General features: G+C 46.1%; 1 protein-coding gene across 2 annotated transcripts; it reads left to right on the forward strand.

Moving 5' to 3' along the window:
- Positions 1–30: 30 nt before the first annotated feature.
- Positions 31–19,274, forward strand: CLCN6 (chloride voltage-gated channel 6). Of its 2 annotated transcripts, none has more exons than XM_051637279.1 (23): positions 31–120; positions 881–940; positions 1,989–2,054; positions 2,619–2,684; positions 3,373–3,439; positions 3,852–3,958; positions 4,198–4,324; positions 4,929–4,996; positions 5,105–5,163; positions 5,793–5,925; positions 6,743–6,856; positions 7,115–7,281; positions 8,174–8,300; positions 8,660–8,786; positions 9,123–9,276; positions 9,358–9,517; positions 9,652–9,758; positions 10,375–10,561; positions 11,165–11,322; positions 12,159–12,315; positions 13,040–13,147; positions 13,804–13,929; positions 15,270–19,274. In XM_051637279.1, the coding sequence occupies exons 1-23, from the start codon at positions 31–33 to the stop codon at positions 15,348–15,350; spliced, it is 2,616 nt and encodes an 871-aa protein (XP_051493239.1). In that variant the 3' UTR covers positions 15,351–19,274. The 2 variants fall into 2 exon arrangements, with proteins under 2 accessions (XP_051493239.1, XP_051493240.1); XM_051637280.1 differs by lacking the exon at positions 31–120 and adding an exon at positions 591–708.
- The last annotated feature ends 6,855 nt before the right edge of the window (positions 19,275–26,129 follow it).

The raw sequence follows: 26,129 nt of genomic DNA on the forward strand, positions 1-26,129 counted from the left end.
GGCGCGGCGGGCGGGGCCGGGCGGCGGAAGATGGCGGGTTGCGGGGCCGGGGGCTGCGGCTGCTGCTGCTGCTGCCCGCGCGGCTGCGGCGAGCGGGAGAGCCGCACCCCCGAGGAGCTGGTACGGCCGGGACAGCGGGGCTGGGCCCGGCCCTGCCGCCGCGCGGGCCCCGGGGAGCGCCTGAGGGCGGGAGGCTGTGGGGACGATGAGCGTTGCTGCGGCGCTGGGACCGGTGCCTCCGCCCCGGGTGCCCGTGGCTCCAGCCGGCAGCTCAGGGCCCGGGACCTTTGCCCCTGGTGGCGCCGTCTCGGGGCCCGGGAACCCTGGCGCGGGTGCCTCAGCCCGCGCGTGGCCCGGCGCCTCAGGGCCCGGCACCTCAGGTTGTTCCCGCTCTTTTACCTCAGCCGCCCGCGCCTCGGCCTTGCCCCGCTGCCCCTTCGCTGTGGCTGGGCCTGCTCTGCCAGCCCCTCTGGCCTGTCCCTCGGCGTGCGCGGCTTCTGCTCTCGGGCTCAGCAGCCCTAGAGGGGAGTGGTTCTGGCAGGGGCTCTCTCCAGCTGCCCCATGTCGGGCAGTGCTGCCTGTGTGAGTTTCCTGCCTGCGGCTTCCCTGTAACCTGCTGCTGTGAAGGCAGTTGGGGTGTGGGTTTAGTGCTCTGCCATGCTTGAGTAGAAGTCACGTAGTGTGTTCTTGCTGAGGGGCCAGCTTAAGGTAAGACCCTATGTAGTTACCCCAGGGTGGTGGTCTGGTAATCCTTACTCTGACTTGATAGGCAATAGTGGCACAGGCCTTGCCTGATTTTGGCTTTGCTACCAGTGTTGATGAGCACTGGTACACGTATTCATTCAGCTTGTGATTTTCGTTTTCCACATTTGTTTTGCAGACAATCCTAGGAGAAACTCATGAAGAGGAGGATGAGATCCTTCCACGCAAAGACTATGAGGTGGGAGATTAACAGATAGCAGCTTGTGAAACTAAAGTGAAAGGAACTTTAGGCAAGTTTTGTCTCTGAGTTTGTAACGGGGTGGGTACCCAAAATGCATCACTAGTTAGATTGCATTGCCACCAGCAGAAATACTAAGAATTGCTGCACTTACAGAAAACTGCTCCTAATCATTATACGTTTCTGGGTTAAAGCCCTGTGAGTAGAGCTTGAACATCCGCTGCTTAAGTCAGCCTCTTGCTGAGAAAATTCATTGTCAGTCTGCTGTATTGTTCCATTTTTTTTAATGTGAGATTTACAGGCTGTAGTGGTCTTGCTTTCTCTCCCTGTAGAAATCTGCAGCTACTGTTACTTTTGCCTTACTGCTGTCTCGGGTGTCATGCTGGCTCACAGCAGATCTTCCCATCTATCAGATCCTGGTTCTTACAGGAGATTTTTGCTTTTTGCATTTCTGCATGGGGGCCCTGACCTATTTAAAGCAGTTGCTGTCAGCATGGATGTCACCAGTTCAGCATGTTACTGCTTGGCTTGAAGAGGTGATGTTGATGGAGATAGAAGCTTAGTGGTACTTTGAGTATGACTGGGCAACTCTGTGTTGCTTTTAACTTCCTACTGTGGTAGGCTTAAGAATTGATGCTGTTCATAGAGAATTCTTATTTAGTGTTCCTGTTGTAGTGAGAGGTTAAGTAAAAGGTCTAGTGTTATTTCCTGCACTATCAAATTGGAGGTGCTTAATGAAGTAAAGTCTAAATGTGCACAATGTGGTCTCTTTAAATTAAAGTTGTATTAATGAGTTGTGTTCCTGTTTGGTTCTCTGTGTCTCTCAGCTTGGGCAGTGAAATTGGTCACTTCTTTCATTTCTGCTTCTCAGGGTTTGGCTCTGCTGGAAATAAGGTTGTTTCCAGGAGTTTTTTTCTCCTATTGTTTGCAAGACCTACTGTGGGGGCAGTAATGATTTCTGTCATCTTTAACAAGCTCTTCCATCCACAGTTTTGTGCACAGCCTGTTCCAGCTGATTCTCTTAAATTGACTTCTTGACGTTTTTCAGAGCTTGGATTATGATCGCTGTATCAATGACCCATACTTGGAAGTTTTGGAGAGCATGGACAACAAGGTGGGACCTTGCTCATTCTTTTTCATTAGCTTGAGAGCTAAACCCATGGAAATTGTCTAGAGAAAATTTCCTAGAGAAGCTGTGGGTGCCCTGTCATTGGAAGTACTGAGTCAGGTTGGATGGGGCTTTGAGCAACTTGATCTAGTGAAAGATGCTGCTGCCCCTGGCAGAAGGGTTGGACTAGATGATCCCTAAAGGTCCCTTCCAACCCAAACCACTCTTATGATTCCAAATATGATCTGTTGTGGGAAGTTTTGTGGGTTTTTTTTTTTCCTCATGAAAGAAATTCTCTGTGCTCTTTTGGTTTCTCTACAAAAAGAATAGAAATATGTGTGGAGATTGTAACTCCCAGCATCTGTTCTGAGCTTCAGGTGTAAAGTGAGGGAGTTCAGCACTTCCAGTTCCCTGTTTCCAGTTTGCTGGTGTCACTGTCTTCTGTTGAATTATCACTCTAGCTGTAATTGAGTTGTGGAGCCCAAACCAGCTTTTCTTTGATCCTTTTTTATTTGCCTTTTAAAAAAAAAAAAAAATTATTTTATATGTTTTTTTTCTCTTCCTAAACAGAAAGCCCAGAGGTACGAAGCAGTGAAGTGGGTGATGGTTTTTGCTATTGGAGTCTGCACAGGATTGGTAAGATTCATGCTGTTTAGGGAATGAGGAAAATTCAGGAGACTAAGCAGGAATAATTTAGAAGTCAATGGCTGAGGAGTAAAGAGGAGGAAATACTCTCCTTCATGAAGCAGAAGGCTTAGTAGCTGAAGTTGTTTTATAGGAATTATAGCATGTTGCTAGATTATTTTTCAGGAAGCCTTTTTCTGTCAGGTCTTGCTGTGCTTTCTTTGCAAAGTATTCTGGTAAATCCTTTAATTCTGCATATAGTAAAACTTGTCCAAAGTGAGCACTTAATAAAAAAAGGATGCAAATTTACAGCTGAACTGTATGTTATGTTTGGCACAACTGACTTCTCTGCATGTGCTTTCTAGAGCGTTTGAAAATCAGCTTTGCTGACTGTACCCCTCAGTTAAACACTGGCTGTCTTCTGTACCCTGCTGTGTGCTGTGGGTGTTAAAAATGCTACCAGCTTAGTCCTCTGAAATGCATCTCTTCAGGAATTTCTAGGATAGTTTTGTCCCAGTGAGAAGGAGGGAGGCAGCAAATCTGAGCTTATGAAGTTACTTTACTCTGAACAACACTTCTTTTGCTTTCTTCATCCTCTGTTCTCCCATGTGTGCATACTCCTGGTAGGACTTAGTTAGGGGTGGTCTTTGTTGTTACTTGTATGTGGTCATTTCTGATGGCAGATCTGTCTCTTTCATAGGTGGGTCTCTTTGTGGATTTCTTTGTACGGCTCCTCACCCAGCTCAAGTTCCAGGTGGTACAAAGCTGTATCCTTTACCTAGTGAATGGGTTCCTGTTAGGCTCAGGTGGCCTTTTTCTTTCTGTTGCTGTGTTTGGCTCAGAACAGCTGACACTCAAGACTTCTGCCATCAGTCCTGTTGTTGATGATTAATCAAATGGATGATTAATCAAGATTAATCAATGCCCATGTAATTCAGCTCTTGAAACCAAGAAATAGTTCCAATATCGTGTATGTAGGCAAAGGCTAGTCCATGAAAGAGTGAGTGGTTTCCCTTCTTTGTCACTTAGTCTTGAGCTCTGAAAAGGAAGCCTGGCTTCTTGATAGGAGGTATCATCTGTCCAGGCTTGGCTGTTGATGCTGGTGTGACCCTCGGATCATATGGAATGATTGTGTGTTGGTGGGGGCAACGTTGTTGTTTTCCTTGACTGTCCCTGCAGCGGTGGAAGAGTGCACTGAGAAGGGCTGTCTTGCCTTGTCCTTGCTGGAGCTGCTGGGGTTCAACCTGACCTTCGTTTTTCTTGCCAGTCTTCTGGTCCTGATCCAAGTAAGACTTAGGTCCACTGCTTCTCCTTACAGAGCCTCCCTTTGCTCTCACACAGGTCCTGGCTATGAATTTTGCATCTTGTCAGAAGCACTTTCTGCCCAAGATACCAAACTAGCTTCACAGTGCTAATTGATTTAGCTAAGTAGAGTCTCTTGGTCCCTTACCGTTCACTCTGATGTGATATTGTTGGTCGCCTTTGGAATCAATTTCAGCACAACATCAGTGTTTATTTTCTGCAGCCTGTAGCAGCTGGGTCAGGAATTCCTGAAATTAAGTGCTACCTCAACGGGGTGAAGGTTCCAGGAGTCGTGCGTCTCCGGACGGTGGTGTGCAAAGCCATGGGAGTGCTCTTCAGTGTGGCAGGGGGTAAGAAGGGCTGTGGTGGCTTAATCATGTTGGGATAAGGAATCACTCAAGAGGGAAAAATGCAGCCCCTGCTGTACATAGGGCACAAAGGGCTTCTTGTGCCTTTCCAGTAAAATTATTTTGATGGGCTGGGGCAGAGTCATGAGCCTTGAATGCATATGTAGAGTAGATGGACAGAAGGATCAGAACTTTTGGGGGAACAGGAACTTTGCTGGATGGGCTAGTCAGGAGTGGCTTTTTTGGCTCGGTCCAAGAGGGAGACCTGAGAAGAGAATTCCCCAAGACCAATTGTCTGGAGCAGCCTGAAGGAGATTATGTTCCAGGCAGTGGGGCACAGTAACCTGGAGAGTTCATAGTCCTTATAACAGCTGTCTTTGGTTCTTCCCACTTGGAATGCCATGTCTGGGAAGTCTTCACAAACATTTGGGGGACTGAGGGGGTAGGAGTCAGCACTGTCCTTCACTGTGAGGGGAGAGGGAGGAGCTGCAGTCTTGGCACAGGGGACTGTGCCATGGCATGGGTGAGGTGAGGTCATCTCTCCTGGCATTGTCAGCAAGGGAGAGAGTGAGAAGAGTGTTTTGCCTCATTAATCCTATTTTTCCAGGTCTTTTTGTTGGGAAGGAAGGTCCAATGATTCACAGTGGTGCTGTTGTGGGTGCAGGTTTGCCACAGGTTAGTGCTGGCCTGGGTCACTGGCCTGGTCACACCACTGCTTTGTTAAAGTACTGTTAGGAGTCAGTTTCTATCTCACTATGTTTCTAAATCCTCACTTTGTTTTAGTTCCAGAGCATCTCTTTGAGGAAGATCCAATTTAACTTTCCCTATTTCCGCAGTGACAGGTACTGTATCCAGGGTGTGGAGGAGGGGAGAGGAGGATGAGTGAGCAGACTTCCTGGGGAGAAGGCTGGGATGAATCAGTCAATTTGTTATTCACTTTCTCTCTGGTGTCCTGCAGTTCTGCAGCAACACCACCAGGACTTGACTCTTCCATTCTGCTCTGGTTTCCACGTTCACTGTTGTTCTATTGTACTCTCTACCTATTTAAAACCTTTAATCTGAGTGGTTAAATGGCTTAATTGTGGGGAACAAGCTCAGGTACTAACCCCTTATGACCGAGATATACTAGAGAAGGGTGCTCCACACGAATGTTAAGAAAATTTTACCCTTTTCCCTCCTGTAATTCTTTCAAGTGGTGCTGGAGCCCCACGGTTTGGGAAGGTTTCTCATACAATGAGCAGTTGTGCACTGCCAGAGTTTTGCTCTGTATTGGTGCCCTAGAGAAAGAGCTTGATGCTGCAATGACTTACTGAATAAGTGGTTTTGCCTGCCATGGCCAAACACTTCTCCCAGCTGTCCCTCCTGTATCCCTGGGATATATCCATAAATGGGAATGCTCTTACTTTGCAGAACCTAAGCACCTCCAGAGCTCTACTTCATTAAATTGAAATAATTTTTCTCTTCATTTCAGGGATAAAAGGGATTTTGTATCTGCTGGAGCTGCTGCAGGGGTTGCTGCTGCCTTTGGGGCTCCAATTGGAGGCACTCTTTTCAGCTTGGAAGAAGGTTCCTCCTTCTGGAACCAGGGACTTACGTGGAAAGTGGTGAGTAATGACTCTTTCTGTGTCACTTCCTTGAGCTGAACCTTTGGGAGGGCTTGTCTATGAGGACATTCAGATTATCCTGTCTCCTGCTGAGCTGTCCTGGAAGAAGAGAGGTGGCTGCTTCAATTAGTGCTCCAGAATCACTACAGGTCAAGAGCAGAGATAAGGCTGGTACCATGTGGAACTATAGGACAACTCTAGGCAGCAGATTTAGTGTACCTGGGAGAAAGGCCAGGTGATGGATTTCTGTCTGCTTTTCTCTGCCTTGGAGAGCTGAATTGCAGCAATTCCTTGCGCCTTCAGGTTGCTGATTTCTCTGCTTCTAGTGCCTCCTTTCATAAAGTTGACAGTATTTTTAAAATGTATTGGATTTCATTATGCCTTTTGCATTTTTTTTATGCCAAATATCCTGTCAATGAGATTCAGTTAGTCTACTCTTTCTCAATGGGGATTAAAGGAGCCAGAGGATTTGCCAAGGTAGGAACTCTCTCAAACCAATGAAGACCTCAATTCCAATTCTAAACGAGCTGTGTTAGTGCCATGTAATTGGTTTACAACTGGAAATCAGTATCAGCTTTTGCTGCAAAGATTGCTGGGTGAAATTTCTTAACTTCTGTGAGAAACCAAGTAGTTTGTAGTAGTCCATTTCAGCCCCACTGTCTAGGGAAAGGGTGTTAAACCTTAGTAGGACTGTTTTCTTAAAGGTTGGGAAGGCTCTGAGGTTCCTTTTCCCAGGCAGAAGTCTCAAGGAAGAGCTGTCTGTGCCAGTCTTAATTTTGGGGAGTGTTTAGTTCTTCCTTTTTTTTCACTTCCTCAGCTCTTCTGTTCCATGGCAGCCACCTTCACCCTGAATTTTTTCCGCTCTGGGATCCAGTTTGGAAGTTGGGGGTCTTTCCAGCTCCCTGGGCTGCTGAACTTTGGGGAGTTTAAGGTAAGATTTAGTGCTGTTATTTCCAGTCTTTGGTCAGTTCAGTGTGTGTTTCTGGTTTGGTTTTGTTTGTTTGTTTTTCAATCCGTGCCTGTATTTCCACGATGGGCAGTTGCTATTTAGCTGCAATGCCTTGATAGCCTAAGACAGAATTGTTCCCCTGTGATCAGAGCTCCTCAAAGTGTCCTATGGGGACAGAAGCATTAGTAGGAAATTGCAGCAGCTACTGTAATGCTTATTTTTACCCTTTTCTGCACATAGTGCTCCGAGTCTGATAAGAAATGCCACCTCTGGACAGCAGTGGATTTGGGCTTCTTCATTCTGATGGGGATTGTAGGAGGCCTTCTTGGAGCCACCTTCAACTGCCTGAACAAGAGGCTTGCAAAGTACAGGATGCGGAACGTGCACCCCAAGCCAAAGCTGGTCAGGTATTTGTGCTCCCTTTAGTTTTTGCAGATGTTTCTGATCTACGTTCACTGTCCCAAAGCAAAAGCAGCAGTCTAGAGTGGTACTGGAGGAAATCACAGACCTATTGTTAAAAACACAAAACGAGGCCTCTGTAGGACTTTAAACACCAGAAAACAGATGTGGCAGTCCCTGTACATTTTTGTCATTACTCTGGTGGCACAGAGAGCTGCAACCTCCCTCACAAGGGCTATTGAAGGGACCTCTTTATAATAAAGGCTATAGCTGAACAAACCAGAGCTTTGTCTCCATGCAGTGTTTTTGTGTGTCTTGTCCAAAAAGATGTGGAAGGAATAGCTGATCCCACTATTTCTGAATTATCTTGGTTAACTAAATCTACAACTGAGCTAATATCTGTCCTGTTTAGAGAGGGAGTTGTCATGTAATTCTGGAAAATGGCTGTTTGTTTACTCTAGACAATTCCCGAATAAGAAGCCCAGGTTTTAAAAAAACCAACAAATTGTATTTTAGCAGTTAGAAAAGAGATATGAGAGACTATGCATCAACCTGTCCAGTCCTGTCTAGACTTTTACCCTGAAAGGATTTCAGGACATTGTTTCCATGTGAACAACCTCGTCACTAACCTTCCCCGTGGCTTTTTATATGTGACTGTTATGTGTTCTATGGGCAGAAATAGCTCCTTTTTGGGACAGGCAATTAAACGGGGCAGTTGATGCAATCCCTGGCAACCAAGTAATAATTCAGCTTGACTTGCCAGGTCTCCTGCTTCTGATGTTAAGCTATGGTGACTGCTTGTTCTTGCAACCTTATCAAAGCTGTGTGCAGAGCTGGAACTGGGTTACAAGGCTGAGTGTGGCTTCAGTGTGTGTTTCTATTGCTTTTCTGTATCTGCAGAGTGTTGGAGAGCCTGCTGGTGTCATTGACTACCACCCTTGTGGTCTTTGTAGCTTCCATGGTTCTGGGGGAATGCCGGCAGATGTCTTCCACCAGTCGTAGTGGCAATGACACGCTGAGCCTGCAGGTGAGGGATCTTATGTGAAGATCATATGTCCCCATCATTTTGTTTGCCCTCAAGAGAAGCACAGACACATAATGAGGTTTTGGCAGCATGCAGTGCAGAACAGAACTTCAGTGAAAGCCCACAGACAGTTGCAGGAGCTTGGGGGAATGATGTAAGCTGCCTTTTGTGCTTTTGTACTTTGGCAAAGCAGCTCAAGCTGTGAAGCAAGGAGCCCACTGATGTTGCAGGCCTCATCTCTGCTACTGATGTTTGGTCTGAACTTCCCAAAACATGGGCTGATGGCCCTGAACAGAAGGATTGCTCCCATTTTGCACAAAGGCTGGATTTCAACTGTGTGTATCTTTTATGTCCTGCATCAGGGTATGTCAGAGGATGTGAATTCAAGCATCAAAACTTTTTTCTGCCCGAATGAAACCTACAATGACATGGCCACACTCTTCTTCAACCCTCAGGAATCAGCTATTTTGCAGCTCTTCCACCAAGATGGTGAGTAGTAGCTGGGAGACAGTGCCCCATCCCATGCTTAGGCTTCAGAGCTTGCTTGAACCAGCCTTGTCATAAGAACCACAAGGTAAAGAGCATCCTCAAGCCTTCATAGCTCTGGGGAATTGCTAATACAATAGGTGAAAGCCTTCTCCATGAGAAGAAAGGCCTGTTTTTCCTCTCTTTTCACTTATTCATTGTATTTGTATGTGTTTGAACTGGGACAGTAAGAAGTTGTGAGATGAGCCTGCTGTGAGCTGAGGGGGTGGATGGTGCGAGACTACTGTCTTTGTCCAACACTCCTGTGCCTCTTTAGTCATGATTCTTCTTGTGTTGCAGGTACTTTCAGCCCAGTCACACTGTCCTTGTTCTTCCTTCTCTATTTCTTACTCTCCTGCTGGACATATGGGATCTCTGTGCCCAGTGGTCTTTTTGTGCCATCACTGCTTTGTGGGGCTGCCTTCGGACGCCTGGTTGCCAACCTCCTCAAAAGGTGCATTGAGTGTGTGTATGTGTGGGAGAGAGGTGCTGCAGCTCTCAGTCAGGTTATCTGAATCTCTGTGTTTTGTCCCAGCTACATCGGCCTGGATCACATCTACTCAGGAACCTTTGCACTGATTGGGGCAGCAGCATTCCTGGGAGGAGTGGTGCGCATGACAATTAGCCTGACTGTCATCCTGATTGAATCGACCAACGAGATCACCTATGGACTCCCAATAATGATTACCCTCATGGTGAGTGCAGGGTTTTAGCTCTGGCTTCTTGCAAACTGCTTGAACGTGGATCTCTGTTCCTTCCAGGGCTTTGATAAGCCAAGAAGTCTTGTATTTGGAGCAACAACTCAGTAGACATTCCAATTTTTCTTCAGGTAGCCAAGTGGACAGGAGACTTTTTCAACAAAGGCATCTATGACATCCATGTGAACTTGCGGGGAGTGCCTCTCCTGGAGTGGGAAACAGAGGTGGAAATGGATAAGTAAGGCTGCTTCTCTTGGCAGGGCTGTGGGTTACAGTTTGTGGTAGGGTTCTGGCTCAGAAAGGAATGCTGTATGCAGGGGAATGTTGCTTGATTTCCAACAAACCTGGGTACTCTGAGAGGAGCAGTTGTGAGGAGGACTGCTGTAAGAGGAATTGAGAGTTGTGCATCAAGCCTGTGTTGGGAATAAGTGGCTGGAGCCCATTCTAAGGAGGGGTGGATGGAGCTGAGGAGCAGATTTGTGAGGTTCAGCAAGAACTCGATGAAAATATTCCACTGGACTCTGCTTCTAGCAGCATTTAATCTTCCCTCCATGTGTCTTTTCCTGATAGTGTTTAAACACTTTATATGTTACCAATTAGAGCCTTTTTCCTTGCCTATAGTGCATCATTGATACAATGTTATGTTAAAAAAAATATTAAAAAACCCAATTGTGTCAGCATGGCTAGTAACCCAGTGAGGATGAGCACACAGCTACGAGGAGCTGGCAGAGTTAAACTGCAGCAGTCTCCTTCAGGATCTTGTTTTGGGACTGGTTTGTTTCCTTGTTGGTCCGTCACTAGCCTTCTGTTGCTGACATAATCCATCCAGCAATCTTGGATTTCTTTTTCCTCAGGCTTCGAGCCAGTGACATCATGGAGCCCAACCTGACGTACGTTTACCCGCACACCAGGATCCAGTCCCTCGTTAGCATCCTGCGCACTACTGTCCATCATGCCTTCCCTGTGGTGACTGAGAACAGGGGCAATGAGAGGGAGTTCATGAAGGGAAATCAACTCATAAGTAACAACATCAAGTTCAAGGTAGGAGGTTATTTTGTAAATTGAAGGGTAAAGAGCTTTGTTTTGCGAGTGGAAGACCCTTTCTTCTGTTATCTAGGCTATTCATGTCAGAGATAATCACCTACTGTCAAGTACAGAATTTTCAAGGACCCAATTTCATTCCATTCTCCAGGTCATGGTAAAGGCAGAAGAGTAGGCTGTGTTCCTAGAGGCAAAAGTTGAGAGGATTAAGTAACTTGTTGAGGATAGACATGGAAAAAGTTTGGCACCAAAGTACTGAAACTACCACAGAGATCAGTAGGTGCCTAAATGCTTCTCTCCTTTGTAGAAGGAGTAGTGGGGCAGATGGTTTAGTCTCTTAAAAAACATAAATGTAAGGTCAGAATGAATAATGAACATGCTTGTGGCATACTTAGGCTCTAGGAGAAGAGGCTGCATGAATTTCTCAAGTCCGGGTTCTCTCTCCAAGGAGAGGACAGTCCTGTTTGCTGTTCTTAAAAGTACTGCAGCAGCACTGACTGAGGAACACCTGATCTGGTGACACAAAGCTATGAAAAAACAGTTCTTGGTCACTCTCGGATAACTGCTGACCTGCTTGTTTGAAAAATTGTGTATTGTATCCAGAAATCCAGCATCCTCACACGAGCTGGAGAGCAGCGCAAGCGCAGCCAGTCCATGAAGTCCTACCCTTCGAGTGAATTGCGCAACATGTGTGATGAGCACATAGCGACAGAGGAGCCACCAGAAAAGGAGGATCTGCTGCAACAGATGCTGGAGAGAAGGTGAGACCCTGGTAGGCACAAATGTATGGGAACAGGGTGTTTCCATATGTTGGGAGGTGTTGTGATTCTTGGTATAGTCTCTTGTCATTCCGTATGTCAGAAGACACAGTGCCACCATCCATGTAGGAGCAGTGAATCATCAGCCGTGCTGGGGCTCATGTCTGTGGCCAAGTCCTAGGCTAACAGTCTGATGGTGTCCAACCTGTTACCTTAAATTTCCTTCAAACACCTATCCAGAAATACTTCCTGGAGGGGTTAAAATACCTGGGGAAGTATTTTGTTTGTAGAAATCAATGCTCTCTTGTCTGCAAAAAGCTGAGGGCTCTGCAAAGCTCGCTTCTCCCAAGACATGAGCTAATGACTTGGTGCCATGACACTGATGCTGCCTTTCTGGTAACCAGGCTGAGTCACCAGGCTCGTATTGCAGTTGCTTCCAAGCAGAAGCCCTGTCTAGTGAATCAGAATCTAAGAGACTGATTGTGACTCTTACAGGTGGAGTCCTGACCCTGAGGTTTTGCCAGGTGCTTTAACTTTTATTAGAATCTGAATAATTTGGCACTGAAATATGCCCAAGTTATTGCTGGTGGTTTGAAATTGAGGGTTAGGTGACTGTGTCCATACTGCTGCTGTTGTCATACTCTACCCATGGTAATGGCGCTTGACCCCTCCCTGCTATTTTATTTGGTGCAGAAAAGACTTGTCTGTCTCTAGCAAGATTCCCTGAAATGTTCAGGAGAAGGTTGTAAAGAGCTGAAATAGCTGACGTTGTTTTGGAGGTTGGGGTTTGTGTCTCTCCTTAAGTTCATGCAACTTACAGCACATTAAATCTGTCACAGATACACTCCCTACCCCAACCTGTACCCTGACCAGTCTCCCAGTGAAGAGTGGACCATGGAGGAACGCTTCAGACCTTTGACTTTCCATGGCTTGATCTTGCGCTCACAGCTCGTTACCCTCCTTGTCAGGGGTGTTTGTTACTCCGAGAGCCAGTCGGTGAGTCTTCCTCATCAGGAATTGTATCAGATATCCCAGCCCTCTTAGCTGAGAAGGTTGGGCACAATATTTATGGTCTGCCAAAAAGAATTTACCTATTTTTACACTTTAATGAATGCATCTGTGTTTTAAAAGCTGCAGATGGATAATGTGAATTCTTCGTTATAGCTCTAGAATAAAGAAAATCCTAGAATCATGGGATGGTTTGTGTTGGAAGGGACCATAAAGATAATTTAGTCCAGCCAGGGACCCCTTCCATTGGATGAGATTGCTCAATGTCCGGTCCAGCCTGTCCTTAAACACTTCCAGGGATGGGGCAGCCACAACTTCCTGGCAAAATAATTTAATTTCTATTTAAATAGCCCCAGGAAAAAAGGACAGCTACTGTCTCAAAAATAAGCTACCAGACCCATTTGTTGCATAAAGGTTCCATCCTGTCAGAACTGGAGACTGGAGGGCAGATACTAAATAGAGCAGCCAGCAGGGAATGCTGTGTGTTCTGACTGCTGCTCATCTTCTGCAAGGCTGGTTTGTTGCTGCCCTCCAGCGTGGAGTGTAGATCTGGCAGGGGTTGGAGAGCAGATCCCTTGCTCTCTCAGCTAACCGCCTAGATATGTTTGGACTTGAACTGCATTCTGAAATGAGCTGCCAGGAGTCCCTCTGCAGAAGTTGTGTGTGTGAGGCTGGTGAGACATCAGTTCAGTGGGATTTGTTGTGATTGCAGAGTGCGAGTCAGCCTCGCCTGTCCCACGCAGAGATGTCGGAGGATTATCCCCGCTACCCAGATATCCATGACCTGGACCTCACATTGCTGAACCCTCGCATGATAGTGGTAAGAGATGCACTGCATTGTGACAGTGTTTCCTGATTTAAGGTTAGGACTGTCCCAAGCCTTCAGAAAAAGCTGAGAGTGTGTTTAAGTCCACCTTTGAGTGCAGTGACCAACATTCCGTGCTTCTCATGCATTCAGTCAGCCTTGTCTGCATGTGCAAGTCAATCCTGATACTGGCTGTGAGGTAACATCACACACAGGTACTTTAGTTTCAGCTTGAGATGTTGCCTGTCTAGTTTAACTTCCTTCTAGCTTAGGCTCCTGCCCGAGTGAGCTTGCACAGGAAACTGCTGAAACCTGTTTGGGATTCTGTGCTGGCAGCTTAGCCAGGGGCAGGCCTGTCACTGGCTTTATGATAGGAAGGTTGCTGTGTAGGCCAAAGTGCTTTTTTAATGTACATTCTTATTTTCATGGACCTGCCCTGTTTAGAGACTTTCTGCAGTATTGGGCTCATAAGATCATGGGTTACAAACAAACAGTGACAAATTCATGTTCCTGAAATAATTTAATATTTGTGAAGAAACAGAAGATGGCCATGGTCCTATATCCTGTCCAGGGATCAGTGCACTGGAGGAGCTGGAAGAATTGCTTATTAGTGATACCTAGAGATAATGAAAATGCCTCTTGTAAATAGTATAATTATTTTTCTTCCTTAGGATGTCACCCCGTACATGAACCCATCACCCTTTGCTGTCTCTCCGAACACTCATGTGTCACAAGTCTTCAACCTGTTTAGGACAATGGGACTCAGACATTTGCCAGTTGTGAACGCAGTTGGAGAGGTGAGTCCTTATATCAGTTTTGTCTTGGCTGAGCAAAGGAAGCCAGTGTGTTTTTTTGCAATGCTTTCCACCTTTGGGAGAGTTAAAATTTCTTTTAACAATAAACAGGCTTTAAAGAGATCAGAATGTGATCTTCCTAAGGCCCTGAGGCATTGTTGGTTACTGTGAGGTTGTTGCCATCTTTTGTATTCAAGCCTGGTTCCCTCTTTCCCTGCAAGGGCAGGACATACAGTCTTCCTTCTCTCTCAGACTGGCAGCATGTGTAAGTTCTTACTCTCTTGTACCTGTTGAGACACCCCGTACCTCATCAGAGACCACTAATTTGGCTTCCTCTTTGGCAGCTTTAATCAAGGTCAAGAGCAGAAATTCCTTTGTGTTTGGGCAGGAGGTTTTTCTGCTGGAAGGGAACTTGCATTCTGTTCCCACTCAAAGGAGCAGCAAAAGCAAAAGAAAGGAGTCTTTGTGCCTAATTCACTGTCCTTGTTTCTTTGCCATCTACAATGCTCAGGAATAGTCAGTAGGTGTCAGTAACTTCCTATAAACTTAACGAGAATCTGTTTCCCTTAAGCCTGAGCTGGTCTGTCCCTAGGAGACAACAGTGCTTTTTCTGCCTCTTGGGGTTCCTAATAGCTGCTTTGCAGAGCCTGTTGGTTGAAAATGGGACGTTGATTCATTCCATGTTTAGTACAAGATGCTCCTGCAGTACTAGAGAGCAGCCCGGTTCTAAACTCTTAATGTGTAAAATCACTGAGGTGTTTCATCAGCTGAATCGTGTGGTTTGACTGTTTTCCCCAGCAGACTTTTGTGACCTGACAGCTACTCACGGCCAGTGTGCAGCCACCAGCTAGCTGGTCTTTACCATTTCTCTGATTTGGTCTTTAGGGCTTCCTAAAATGTATCTGATGCAAAACTTCCTGCAGACATGTTGTGGTGCCATACCAGAGATGTCTCCAATGAAGCCATAAGAGACAGCTTTGTAAATTCCAGTTGCAGTTTTCACTTTCCAAAGGATTCAGTTAAATCCAGATGATGTTTAACATGGACAGGATTTCCCTTCCTAGGCAGGGGTAACTCCTGCTGTGTCCAGACACAGTTAAGTTGTCGCTTTGGGTGTAGTTAAAGGAGTGTCCTGCCTATAGATAAGTGCTGGGAGAGAGAGGGGCTTTGCTTTGACAAGGTTTGAACCTGAACCCGCTTTAATTCAGCATTGGTCAAGAACTGCTTGCAGGTTCCCTCATTTTTGGGGGTTGGAAAGAACAACAGCTCTACCATGCACGTCTTTTAGTGGCACATCTGTGATACTGACTTGTATCTTTTTTCCTCTTTTCTTCCTCTTCAAGATTGTTGGGATAATCACTCGGCACAACCTGACCCATGAATTTCTGCAGGCAAGACTGAGACAGCACTATCAGACCATTTGATGCCCTTGCCCACCCTGCCCCTGTTGGTGTGGCTCCCTCCCTCTTCCAAGCCTGCACACGCGCTCGCATTCTGCTTGGACCCCACAAGGCCCAAGACTTGCCGTTTGGCTTCTCACATGCATATCAAGCCTGGGGAGCTGGAAAACATCTTGCTAACCAGAGAATTTGCGGAGCTGCCTGAGCCCAGAGCTGTTGGTTGGCCTCAGGCACTTGGTTTGACCACTCTTGATCCAGATTTTTTCTTTTCCTGTGCCGCAGTTATCCTCTTTTATCAGATGTCCTGACACTGTACATTTTGCTCTTTTGGTTTGTTTTGGGGTTTTTTTAATGGTTGGAAAAAAGAATCATCTAGCTCCACTGTGTCCTGTGCAGAGAACTGCGGTATCTCTTCCCTGTCCTCCTGTATGTTGTCTCCCTTTTCCTCTTCCTCCCTTGTTCCTGCAACTGTTGCCTTACTTGTGTGAGAAGGGAGTCACTGTCTAGGCTGAGAGGAGTTACTGAAATGTACAGTTATGAAATAGCTGCTTTTGAGAAAAGCCATTCTCCACAGCAGCACTAAAAGAAAAATCTAGCTCATTGGAAATACACCTCTCATTGTTGGTGCTCCCAGTTCCTCATGTTTTTCCACTCTGTCTCCATTTGTTCTTAATTTCTCTCCTTTCATGGGGAGGCATCCCTGCTGTGATGTTTGACAGCAGCCGACTTTTGTGAGCAACTCAGTAAATCAGGAACTCAGAGCAGTTAAATTCCAGCTATTGTTTAGGGTTATAAATATTTAATATACTTGCAGAGCATCTCAGAGGAGGGAGGTCTCTTCTCCCTGTTTGCTGTTGCTATTATCTCCCTGTAAGAGACCCTTCTAAGGCACTTTGTGACACTCCACTTTGTCACTACCCTGACACTCCTGCATTTCTTGGCATTTGTAGGCACTTTGTCCTTGTACTGATCTAACAGTGAGAGCCTGGGACACCTTCCCAGCTGGGGTTAGAGACCAGGGAACACCATGTCCTCAGAGCATGGTGAAGTGCTGCTTTCTGGAGGCAAATAGAGCTGATGCCCCATCTCTGGGCTTGATTGAATTACCTCTGTGTCATGAGAGGACCTGGTGTAACTTCAGGCTGCCATACAGGAGGGTTACTTGGTGCTGGTGACTAACAGGCAGGATCTGCTGCAGGGTGATAAGTGGGACTCTGCTCTAAAAATGCTTGGAATAGTGTTTGCAACTGCAACAGCCAAATATCTGTAAGGGTAAAAACAGCACTCAGAAGCCAGTTGCAGCCAGTTCACTGCTTTAGCAGGTACCATCCTGGCTAGCACCTGTATTGTTCCGGCAGGCACCTGCCCCCCGAGTTTTGCATACAGATAACCCTCAGTGGGAAGCCAACATTGTGCCTCTGGGGGCTGCAGAGCTGATTGGCTTGATAAAGCACAGAGCATTCTCTCAGCCAAGAGACTGGGCCAAGTAACATGGGGAATGTATCCCAGAAAAGCTTCTACACAGCCTTGGAGCACTCTGGTTAACCTGTTGTCTGCCATAAGGAGCTGGCTAGATTGGAGTTGTATTTTCTGAATTTGGGAACTTATCTATGCTGAAGATTTTCCTAAGTCTGAAGAAGTTCTGCCTTTTCTTCACATGTATCAAAACACTAAATCTGTTAAAGCAGCCTCTTTGACTGACTTTGTGGAAGCTGTTTGTTCCAGGGCTCTCCTCTGCAAACTGCTGCCTGCTGAGCCCTGCTGCAGTGAGGGTTAGGAGGAGGATTTGTGTCCATGGTCTAAACGTAGGGCTTTTTAAGTCACTGGAACTCAGGTGTTCAAGGAGTCTTTTCAGTCTGGATAGTTTGTGGACAGGTGTGTTGTCTGGCTGTGCTTGCAGTAAACACAGCTGAGTCATGGGAGGCTCTTGAATTTTGTCCAGCAGATGAGAAAAAACCTGGTCTTAAAAGTGACTCCTGAGGCCAAGTTTTAGGGTAGAATTTGCCCTTGTTGTACAGCGCATAGCATGGTTCAGCTGCAAAGTTGGATTTTAACAGGGTTGTTTGTAAGCACTTAGATTTTAATTTTTATTCCTCTCCATTGACATCAGGAGGCATCTTTTCAGTGTTCTTCCCAATCTGCTGCTTTGTTAAGCAAGAAGGGCAGAGCTTTGTTCTCGAGAATGGATTTCTACCATTTCCACAAAGGGAAGAGTGGGCTGTGCTACATGAAGTGGCAGTTGTTGCAAAGGAAGCTCTGTGTGTGTCCCAGGACTCTGTGGCCCCACTTAGGGCTGCTTGGGAGGTGACCTGTCTAAGGAGCAAGGAATAGGTTTGTTCTTTTCGTGTTCTTACTGTGGAACTTGGAGCAACAGCTCTGGTCTCCTCCACTAAAACAGTTTTGCTGGCTTCTGAATATCCTAGCTCCATTTCAAGTAAGGTCTGCAAGCTCTCAAGCTTCAGAGAGTAAAGCAAAGATGTTTTCCTACAGCTGGTATCCATCTTGTGCCCTCAACCTGCATTCCATAGCTGGGACAGGTGTGGCATGTTCCTTAGAACATAAGAGTTGGCGTTGGCTGCTGCTCTTGACTTGCAAGTTGTTTCCCTCTGAGTAGAGTCAGGATGTTTGTTCTCTTTGGATAGTCTCTGCAGGTGATTTCTAAAATGCCTGTGTTCCCTGAATTCTGTTCTTGCACTGAGCTATTACTCCAATAAACTTCTGGAACCCTTTTGCACTTCCTGATCTGGGCTGTAGGTCTGAAATTTGCTTCTGTTAACCTACTCTTCATTTAAAGGATTTGTGCTCATGGGCAATTACAAATCACAGGAATTCTGTTTTGATAGGATTTCAGATGACTCTAATGTGGAATTAGCAATCCCATAGTGTCAGAGCACCTGTCAAGAATGCCCTATGTCTCTCCATGACAAATCTTGTTCCTGTTACTGGTGTTGAATGATTGTGTGTGGAAGGTTCCTTCTCTTCCTGCACATGAATAGGGCTCCTTGGTTGCCTTGGGCTTATGTCCTGTTTTATCTCTGTACACAAGCTGCAGCAGTATATTTTGCTGCAGGATGTCTTGTCATTGCTACTGAGACCTGAAGTTAGGCAATCCAGACAAGACAGACTGAAAAATCTTGTCAAGGTTTGTCTGAGCACCAGCTGTGCTTCCCCATGAGAAGGCCATTTGCTTTCAGCCTGCTGTCAGCACTGTCTGCTCTGCCTATGCATCTGTCTTACTCAAACATTTCAACTGGAAAGCACACCCCTTTCACTCCTTCAGCAAAGAAGTTGTAAATGAGGATGGTGGGTGACCCTGTCAGCTGCTTTAAGAGGAAGTCTCAGTGTGCAGTCACTGTTAATGTGTCCTGCAGAAAGGGAATTACAAGTTACCTGATATTTGGAAATGCAGCATTTCCCTTCTGCTGAGGACTGTTGCACAGGGGATTGTGTTGAATCAGTCTTGTTCTCACACTTGAGTCTCTCAGTTCCTTTCTTGCAACACACTTAACTGCTTCTACTCTGGCTCTGGTTCCTTAGTGATTTACCAATAAACTTCTAACATAGGTGCCTGTAACCTTTTACTCAGAGCAACACTAAAGGAATAATAACCAGGAACTGGATTTAGTATTGATGGCAAAAGTTAGGGGGTAGTGTGGGGCATTCTGCCCTGCCTCGTGGTTTCCTGTGCAGTGTTAATTATGCAGTTTTGAATTGTTAACTTACTGTGAGCCATTCCAGTGGTAGCAACTTACCTTTCCATTTGTTTTTTTGCACTGTTTTGTTTTTTTTTTTAATGAAATGATGTAAGCTAATTCCACGGTGTATATAAATTGTATTTTTTTTTTTAAATTTGTATGAATATATTTTTATTTGAACTCTGGCACTTGGGGAGTATTCATGTAACCATAACATGTTTGAGAGTAAAATGTTTGTGTGTCTCCTTCAGCACTTTCAGCACCTTTTGATGTTTCTAGTGTTGTCTTATTTTTACCCTTTATTATAATAAAACTGGTAGAACATGGCAATATCCAAGGACATCACTTGAGGTAGATGAGTAGTTGCTATTTATGAGCTGTTTGCATTGAACAGTTTGTGCAGGAGGTGCTCTGAGGCTGGGCAAAGATAGGAATTGGTATCATCTAGTCCCATGTTCTCTCATAACAGCTGTTTAAAGGGAGGCAATTGCCAAAGGTCTGTAAGGAGCTGAATTGTGCACATCGTGCTGCTTGTCTTACCTGAGAGCTCTTGCCTTCACCTTCCTGCCAGTTAGTGAAAGACATTTAGAGCATGGTGTTGCACCTCCTGTTCTACAGGTCGCTTCTCCAGGATGTGAAAAATTTCATCTTTCATTTAGTTTGTGGCTATCTTTGCTGCTTTATCCTGCTGTTTACCTTACAGAGAAGAACTTATGATAGTTTTTTGATCTTTCATCACAGGCTTACAGGCCAAAAATATGAGTGAGTACAGTCCTTGAGCACTGTAGAAATACCTAACCCAAAAACTCTCAGCCTTTCCATGTTGCTGTTTCCCTGGATCAGGTAGCTGTGCTGTACAGGATGCACTTGGTGCCTCTCTGGTGTACTCTAACACCAGTCAGCCAGCAGCTGATCTGGCTCCTGCCCTCAGTCTCTCTCTTTGCTTGTGTGTAATGACAAGAAGAGCCTGAAATAGATAAAAGCATCTGTTGGTGGGGGAGGCAGAAAATCTGTGTTTGGGAGCTAAATAAGAAGGACTGTGGTGGTCTTAAGCTGTTCTCCTAGCAGGGAATCACGGTCAAAGGGGCATCAGCAGAAAAGAGGTGGGGGAAAACTGCTTCAGCTCTGCTGCTGCCTTCATACTTGAATGCAATAATGTAGGAGGGAATGAGAGGAACATTCCCTTCCTAAAACTGAGGAACATAACTGCTGCTTTAGCATGCCAGCAAAGGAGGGAAGAGGCCGTCTTGTCTACTTTCTCACCTCCTGCCCCTGAAAACGGGTGCAGGGTTGTGTCTGACCGTGCTTACAGGCACAGCTGGGCAATTTGGTGTCATGACAACTTCCCTGCAGCCAAACCACTAAAGCAGCCAGCTGGACTGATGCAGATACCAGACCCTTGGCTAGAGCCTTTGTCAGTTTTAGGGCTGCTTCCGGTGGTAAGATTATCTGCAAGGTGATTTCTACTGCAGAGAATAAAAGCAATAAAGCTTCTTGCCTGAAGAAAGAGGAATCAAAAACAGTTATAAGTGGCGGTGATAGAGGTGGTTACTAGAAAAGCTGTGTAATACTCTTATGCCTAAAGCAACTATCTTCATCTTTGGATTAGAATCCCTTTCTACTGAGGTTTATAGACCTCTTAAATCAATAATGTATCATGATCACCCAGCACCTGTAAACTGTGTATCTAGCAGAAGAATTTAGTGCTGTTCAGGGAGATTATTTTTTTCTTTGATGGCAGGATACAAGCTGCCTATTTTGGCGTGTGTGCATAAACTTAGAGGTGTGTGTGGTGCAGCAGAGAGGGGAGGAAGCAGCTGGGTGAGGAGAGGACTGAGCTGCTCTTCTTGTCCAGGGTGCTGAAGCACTGCTCAGCGGCAGTGGGACATGCTCAGCCTCTCCAGCACCCACTTGTGGCTTTTCAAATGCCGTGTGTGAAAAAGCTTGTTCGTAGCTGGGATGCAGGGGTGGTGAGTTCCACACCGCCTGGGAACCGAGGAGTACTGGCCTGTGAGGTTTAGGCGTTGAGGTCACTGTTGAAAAGCAAACAGGATGTCCCTTGCTGCAGGCTGTTTCAAAACTGCAGAAATAAAAGCAGGAGTCTCTGTATGGGCCGTGTTTAACACACCTTAACACACATTGTGGTGATTTTTAAACATTTAGGAGTAGGAGACCCTGTTCAAGGAAAGGCTGGATGTGGCACTTGGTGCCATGGTCTAGTTGATGTGGTGGTGTTGGTCATAGGCTGGACTTGATGATCTTAAAGGTCTTTTCCAGCCTTGGTAATTCTGTGATTCTCTGTGATTCTGAGACTGGAACCCATATATACCAGTTTGAGAAGATGAACACAGAAGACAAGACTGTGTTGAAGAATTCATTACTCTTAACAGAAAAGACAGGACAATCCTGAGACCCTTGCTGGCTCCTTGATGCTTGTACTAGAGAATATCTCTGTGAAATGGCTGACTTCACTTGAATTTTATCTTTCGTTTGCCTCTTCACTTTAATTTTATCTTTCGTTTGCCTCTTCACTTTAATTTTATCTTTCTTTTGCCTCTTCCCAAATCCCAGCATAGCAGGCCTGACTCTGGCTGCCTTCTCACTACCTTCTGTCTTCTTAAAACTTCCCCTTCTTCCAGCTCTGCTTCTCTTTCTGTACAGCATTCTGCTGGATTTCCAAGAGAGTGTTCAGGAGATGAGAAGGTCTTAGAAATCCTCCTTCCTTCCTACACAAAGAAAGACTCCAAACTGGAATTACAACTGTAAGCCTTACTTTTGTCTTTTTTTTTAGTGGAAGTATGTGACTCAGGGATAGAACCTGCTGCTAGGAAAACAAAAAACAGGCATGGTATAACCTCCTGGTTATAAAGGGTGAGAGGGGAACTGATGTGCTCAAGATTCTTTGAACAAGGAACCCCAGTTTTGTACTAAATCCTTTAGTTTTGTTCAGATAGGATGATGGGGAGACGCCTTCAAAGCTCCTAGAAAAGGACTAAAGGCAGCAGCCAGTTCTGGCATCCTGCAGTCCTAAAGTTTCGTCCTGCCTTTTTGGTTCGCTCTGGTGTTTTCCTTTTCCTCACTGTGAGACTCAGATCTTGAGACCTTTTCTCTTTATACTTGCAATGATGGCAGGAATAAGACTCAAAGGGCAAAGCCCACAGCATTCTGTCACTTGCTCTGGTAAAGGACTGGGGATTGGAGCCAGCAGAAGATTCCCTTTTACAGTTATTTGTCCATAGCAGCTGCCACTGGAGTGGCAATGGTTTGGCTCCAGCAGGGAAAGACAACACAGGGACATCTGCTACAAGATACATTCTTGATTTGTTTCAAGACATTTCACACTTCAAAGGTGTGAGAAAAGCACCAGAAAAGATCCCCCTTCCTTTATCTCTCAGCAACTCCTCTGGACTCTTCCTTCTTCGGTGTGAAAATTGGGACAAGTGTTGGACCTCTAATGGGAAAGCTGGGTAAGCACAGAGAGACTTGGAGGGAGGCTGTTCTCAGCACAGCAGAGTTGTGAACAGGCTTTCTTCTGAATTCTGAACCGTATGGCCATGCTGCTGGGAGCCTCTGTCTTTGGGCATGGTGCCAGTGGGCTATCATCTGTGAAGAGCTGCTGCTTAGGATGACTGGAGGACACTCATCAAGTGAGTGTCAGTCAGCAAAGGCCTTTGGGGACCAAGCTTCAGTGCTGGTATCGAGCAAGCTGGGTATGGCCAGATTGTTGTGCATGTTGGCACAGCTCTGCTGTTCCCTGCAGCAGCAAAGGATCTGTGCCCTGTACTTCACATAGGATTTCTTAGAGAAGCAAAGCCATGGTGACAGCTTCTTTTGGCATTCTTGCCTGCTGACTGGGATTTCAGTGAAATATTTCATCTAGTGGGAAGGGATAGAGCAGTGTCTGAAGGGGGAAGAAGCACTCAGATCTAATTCACACGCAAAAAATCCCCACACTCACCAGACCATTTGTTGATATGAGGCTCACGCCTTACAGTGTGCATGAAGCATGGTAGTGTAATTACTGTATTTCAAAGCTCAGTGCAAAGAAAGCTGCTGAATTATGCCCTGCCAGTCAGGGCTACTGCCAGAAGCTTTTAGAAAGTGAGTATGAAGCCTGGCATTGCAGGAAGTGGCAAATGTCATTAGAGCTGAGTGGGGGGTGTTAGCCTGGTCCTCCTCTGATCTCACTGGGATATTTCTTCTTTAGCTCAATGAGCAGCATAACAGTTGGATACATTCTAGGTGCTGTGTTGTGAGGGGTTGATTGAGGTCAGTAATGCACTCTGGTGCCTGACAGGGCAGAGAAGGGCAGGATTTCAGGACCCTGCCTCGTGCACAGTGCTGAAGAGTTGCTTGGAACCTAATCTGCATCAAATGTTTCTGACATCAACTCTTGCTTTGCAGTGATAGCTTTGTCCCAAAGGTATCCTGTGGTTAGGCTGTTTCTGATTTGCTTACAATTACAAGCTACACTGATTCCCTCTCTTGGGCGTGACTCATAGGACGGTTCCTAAAGCAAAACTGTGCTATTATTGACACGTCACCAACTTTACCTTCCCCTAGGGGAAGTTTTGCCAGAAAGCTCAGGATGAATCTTGGACAGGTGTGAAGTCTTAGTAGGATTATGTTAATTTTCAGTTCATGCCCTCATGAGAGCTTGGTACCGCTTGTTTCTCCTCCAGTGCAGTCCTGCATTTTGCTCCAAAAAGTTCTACCAGGATTAGTTTCCAAAATTTATAGGAACCAAAGATGGATCCACTATGAACCTGAAGGAGACTGCCTCATGTTCAGCCATGGGTCTGTACAGAACTGGCTTCTGCTGGAAGAGAGTAGGGCCTAGTTAGGAAGAATATCTGCATCCTGTCATGGATAGCACATGCAACTGTGCAAATTGCAGTGACAGCAGCTGCAGAAGAGGTAAAAGTTTGTCAGGTTAGCACCTGATGTGCACATGGGCTGACAGGATTGTGTTTTGAATCTCTGAGCCATGAACACAAGTCCAAGTTGCTGCGAAGGAAGGTAGAGCCTGAATGTGTAATGCATCCCAGGCAGAGGGAACTGCTTTTCTTCCCCTGCTGTAAAGGTCAGCCTGCTGAGCTTTGGTGAGGAACAGAACTGTGGCACAGCCATTGGTACTGCTGGGTCACAGAATACCTGGCTGCTCTGTGAAACAGATGATAAATGAATTCACTTGCCAACTTGCCCCAGTATCCTTAATTTCTGCACCTACAGGCTGAAATCCCTGGCCTTGCTGAAAGCAAGTTCCTAGTGGAGCCTTGTATGGTTTCTATGGCCACAGTCTTTCTGTAACCTCTGTAGAAAACAATACAGGTCGAGAGAGACTTTTAGCTTTCAGATGTCCTTGTTTTGTCTGTGTGCTTGTTTGGCACTGGCTGCTCCCAGCTGTTCCCTGCTCTCTGCTCCAGCTCCCACAGCAGCAGTGGTGGCTTTGCTTCTCTCTGGGGGTGATGCTCTTTGCCAGCAGAGCATATCAGCACCAAGTTTCTCTCATTCAGCTTTTCCAGGTGCTTGTTGCTGTGTGCAGTCCTATTCTGACCTGACTGTGAGATTTCCCCCGGGGAGCTTTACAGCTCAGTGTGTTTATGGGAGTAGCAGTAAAAATCCAGCCAGAGAGATGCTTTTTTCCTAGATTGCCTTCTCTCAATTAGGTTCTCCCAGACCGCAGGGTCTATTAACATACTGTCTGCAAGCCAATACAGACTTGTTCCACCAGGAACTGGATTGCTGTTAATACTGGACCCACCTGGCTTTGGGTCAGGCAGCGCCAACTCTTCTTGCCATTTTTAGCACATTCCACTGAACTCATTAGTGTTTTGTGCCTTGAGGCGTTGACAGGGAGGGACAATTTACAATGTCTGTGCAAGTTTTGCTTGACTGGGTTAAATTCAGCTCCAGCAAGGGCTGTTACTCTAAAGAATACAAGGATAGTTTTTACTTTCCTTTATAGCAGCACATGGGGAGTCAGGCTGTGTGGAGGGATCCACCTCTGTGTTCCCATCTTGCTGCAGCAGGAAACAGGTGGCTGCAGGGGTGTGTTTGGAAAGCCTGTTTGAGAAGACAAGGCCCTGTTGTCCCCACAAAGGCTCCCCAGTGGTGACTTCAATCCACCTTGATTTGTGAATCTGCCTCTGAGTAAATGCAAAGTCACTGTAGCTTTTCACTGCAGAGGTGTCTTGTGGGAGCTGCTGGGAGTCTGGACTTGGGAACTGATTCTCCTGCCAGGGAAACCTGTGTGAGCACTGAGAGACAGATACCAATTCAATCACAAAGGGAAACTGAGGCAGGCACACTGAGGTGTAACGTCCTGCTACAGTATTGCACAGAGTATTTAGCTTATGCTTCTGGAAGGAGAGGCTCTGACAAGTGATTTGTGTTGCTCTAGGTGTTGTTTCCTGTTGGAGTGGGACAAAATTATTCCCTTGAAGCAGGCTTCTGCTCCTCTACCCTAGGGAGGATCACAAGGCCCAGCATGTAGAGTGTGCAGGTGCCTCTCAGAGCCCATGTCAGCAGTACAGGGAGTGACTGGGAGGGTGGCTTATCAGAAATGTGATGTGTGACATGAGCTCTGTTAAAGTGGCACAGCAGCCATAGCTGTGGACAGGCGGGTGCAGGCCTGCTGTGCCATTCAGCATTCAAGCTCCTGGTTTCACCCTAGCTATGGTTCCTGAGAGCTCTTGTCAGCAACTGTCACAGCTCTGGCACATCTGCCTCTCTGTAGCCCATCTTGACCAAGTCCTCTCCCTGTGTAATTATGCATAAGCAAAGGCAGAATTAGACTTAGGCAGTTGGGTCTGTTCCGGTGCTGCTCTGTTCTTAAGCCCAGAATGAGCTTTCCAGGATGCTGAGAACAAGTCCCCAAATTAGATGCTCAGAATAACAGTTTCTAGTGGTATGTGGGATCACAGGACAGTTGTGGTGAGCCTGGGCTCAATGTCAGTGCTGTGGTTGGCTTGAGAATCCAAGCTATTTGGTCCTTAGGGTGCTAACTGAGTGTGGTCTTGGCAATATAACCGTATTTGGGGGGAAGGAAGGAGGATGTGGTTTGGGCCAAATTCAGATCATAGGTGTGAAATCTAGTTCCAAAGGC

The sequence above is a fragment of the Apus apus genome, chromosome 20 (assembly GCF_020740795.1).
Source record: "Apus apus isolate bApuApu2 chromosome 20, bApuApu2.pri.cur, whole genome shotgun sequence".
In the NCBI taxonomy this organism is placed as follows: Eukaryota; Metazoa; Chordata; class Aves; order Apodiformes; family Apodidae; genus Apus; species Apus apus.